General features: G+C 31.7%; 1 protein-coding gene across 1 annotated transcript in view; it reads left to right on the top strand.

Annotated features, from left to right (window-relative positions):
• The window catches only part of LOAG_17895 (cyclophilin-type peptidyl-prolyl cis-trans isomerase-15), a 6,654-nt gene that overhangs the window by 788 nt on the left and 2,499 nt on the right, over positions 1–3,367 (top strand). The window contains exons 2-10 of the mRNA XM_020450559.1: positions 148–250; positions 502–605; positions 945–1,103; positions 1,306–1,439; positions 1,634–1,777; positions 2,117–2,280; positions 2,627–2,774; positions 2,911–3,024; positions 3,242–3,316. Of these exons, the coding sequence (XP_020305757.1) occupies positions 148–250; positions 502–605; positions 945–1,103; positions 1,306–1,439; positions 1,634–1,777; positions 2,117–2,280; positions 2,627–2,774; positions 2,911–3,024; positions 3,242–3,316 (1,145 nt within the window). The remainder of the gene's footprint in view (positions 1–147; positions 251–501; positions 606–944; positions 1,104–1,305; positions 1,440–1,633; positions 1,778–2,116; positions 2,281–2,626; positions 2,775–2,910; positions 3,025–3,241; positions 3,317–3,367) is intronic.

Raw genomic sequence — 3,367 nt, 5'->3', positions numbered from 1 at the left:
TATTTGTTATTAATTATTAGTTGTTAGTTGTTGTTATATTTCCTTTTATTGCACACCATTTCATTTATGCTGGCAATTTTTTTCAAATTTAATGTTAAAACAAGTTTTTTCCATAACAAATAATTAAATATGCTATACAAATTACAGTACTTCCTTACGAAGAAACATATCTACGTTCAATACCACGTGCTACTCAATATGAGAAATCATTCATGCACCGAGATACTATAACTCATGTTATCGCAACTGCGTATGTTAATTTTCTGCGTAATTTTTTTTCAATGAATTTTACTTTTTCACAGTTCCAACTACTTTCATAATACCCTCTTTAGTTGTTATTAAATGCAAGTCATGAAGTAGCATAAGTTTATATATTTTATTGAGTTAATGATGCCAATTTTTCAACTGTTTCATCTTAAATATTGCACTGTTTATGCTTTCATCTGCTAATTACAGCGGAACTAAGTTTGAATTTGATTGAAATTGATTTGCCTATTTCAGAACAGATTTCATCATAACGGCAAGTACGGATGGACATTTGAAATTCTGGAAGAAAAAGCACGGTGAAGGGATTGAATTTGTCAAACATTTCCGCTGCCATCTCCGTCAGTTTGAGTTTTATTAAACAATAACGAATTCATTGAAATATAGCGAACTTTTCATTTATTGCAGTTGATACCCAATGCAGTCAATCTCAATATCTAAAAGTGTGTTTGAAATTATGGGAGTATTTTGAGGGTCCAAAACGGACGAACATCAAATCTTTTATGATTATTCAGGCATATCGTGAGACGTCGTAGCGATAGTTTTGAATTTTGATATTATGTAGTGCCGAAAATCCTAAATTAAATGAGTGGTGTTGCACCTGAATAGTAATGGTCATCGTTCTGGAAATAATTTTTGTCAGGCTCCAAACAAAGTGTTAAATTTGTATTTTATTGCAGATACTTTTTCCCACTTGACGATCAATCACAATGGAACATTAATGGCAACGGTTTGTATGCAAGATAAATCAGTAAAAATATTTGATGTATCCAATTTTGATATGATTAATATGCTCAGTACTGAATTTGCTCCTAGAACTGCTGCATGGATACATCAGGGTTAGTAGTAATTGAAAGTTTTGAAATTGCTTTATTGTTAAGGGCGTTTTTTTCTTTGCTTCATTGATTTCATTGGTTTAATCATTGTTGTGCTATGATGAAGAGCCAAATATTGGATGAACTTATGAACAACCAATTAAGAAGTTTTAGTTATTAACTTACAATTTCAAGATGTGGATTCGAATGTCATTGATAATTATAGGAAATGATGTTATCCAGGCGATAGCTATATCAGACTCAGAATCAGCAAAAATTTTTATTTATGATGGCAAAGGCGACGATAAACCAATTCATGTTTTAGATAAAATCCACTCAAATCCTGTGAAATTTATCGAGGTATGTTTTTCCACCATTGTTTCTGATTTAATCGCTTGTCAGAATTCGAGAAAATTTTTAAAAAAAAAATTTAGTAATTTTACTAGTCGTACTTTATACTTTAGAGGCTTTATAATTTTTGAAATTTTAGATGCTTTATATATATTGTAATCGTACAAGATTTCAATTTTATCCATTTGCTTCAATATTTTCAGTACAACCCACATTTTGATTGTGCTATTTCCGTTGATGCAAAGGGAATGTTGGAGTATTGGTCTGGTCCAAAGCGCGAATACCAGTTTCCGGATAACGTGAAATGGACGTATAAAACAGACACTGATCTTTATGAATTTGTTAAAGTCAGTGAAAACTTTCATTTTTCATTTAATATAATCAGCTTTTTAATTTTACGTTTTGTTTCATTTTTTTTAAAAAGTGCCGAGTGGATCAGTGCAGATATATCCCTTTCTACACTGTCTTTACATTTGCTGATTTCTTAAATGTATTGCTTTGATGAACACCTCAGCTTATTTTTACTTGGCTTAGTTTGTTGTTGTGAATCGTTCCATTCCATTAATCTATCTTATGCCGAGGAACTATTGAGAATGTTAACTAACATGAAAATAGTCTTATATATTTTTTTCTATTTTTCAGAATTTGTGTTTTGTTATTACCAATTTTGGAGTTGTATTTTTTAGGTAAAAGCACCGCCGCGTTGTTTGCTAATAGCACCAAATGGAAAATCATTTGCTGCGGTTGGAGCAGATCGACGTATTCGAATATTTGATTTCGCTACTGGAAAGTTGGTAAAAGTCATCGATGAAACATTACGGTTTTATGTAGATCAAGCTACAGCTAACAAGTAAGTTTTGAGAGGAAGAAAAGAAAAAAGGAACGGGTAGAGAACCACTGTATAAATTTATGATGTGAGTGTTGCAAGTTGATCCAAGTTTGATTTAATTATATATTAACTTTTTTTCACAATTATCACAATCCTTTACTCTTCTATACCTTCATGAAGAGAGAGTGATCACGCACAGCCAAGTAGGATGGGAATGTTTCAAAACAGTAAATATGTCATATAGATATTCAACAACTGCGAGATATATTGCACTAAGTGATGAATAACTCTGATAATGTTGAATTGCAAAAAGTGATAAATTCTGGATCACTTCCATACAATCAGTAGTTCAATTTTTTTTTTCCAGGAATTATGGCTTACAAAATATGGAATGGAATCGACGAGTTGCACTGGAAAAAGAATTGGATCGTGATGAAAATACTTTCCAGCATTTATCGATTTGTTTTGACGAAACCAGTAATTTTCTTATTTATCCTACACCAATTGGAATCAAAGTAAGCCCTTTCATATCTTATCTGTGATCTCTTCATTTGATTCTTCTTTTTTATCACTAAAAAAGAATTATGCTCTTTTCGAATATAAACGAAATAGACGTAGAGAATTCACTTGGAACTCATTTAACAATTTTAGGTTTACAACTTATACACCGATGAAATAGTTCGTGAAATTGGCAAAAATGAGAATATGCGATTCTTGGGTGTCTCACTTTGCCGCGCTGTACCAGACTTCAAGGAACAGTTACAGGTTTGTTAACTTCTTTCTTATTCAACCAACCATTTTAGTTTGTGGTTTAATCATTATCAATTGAAATTTCTATCATAGATGAACTTAAATAATTGAAACAGTCTTTTTTTTAACTATTGCATTTTATATTAATTTAGAAAAAGTTGCACAAATGGTATACTATTGTTCATAAAATGTTTTGGATTTTTTAGCGCTTTTTCATTTTGCTTCTCTGTAGGGAGCAGCAGCAACAATTGATGCATTGGCCGCGGCAAATCCAAATCTGAAGAAAACAGAGCCTGATCCCATGTTGGTATGGCTTCACTTTCTTTGTGGTATCGTATCTTATGTACTGCATACTTTA

This window comes from Loa loa, assembly GCF_000183805.2.
Source record: "Loa loa unplaced genomic scaffold supercont3.146, whole genome shotgun sequence".
Taxonomy (NCBI): domain Eukaryota; kingdom Metazoa; phylum Nematoda; class Chromadorea; order Rhabditida; family Onchocercidae; genus Loa; species Loa loa.
The sequence above is the reverse complement of the archived record's forward strand: the minus strand, read 5'-3'. Positions and strand labels throughout refer to the sequence as shown.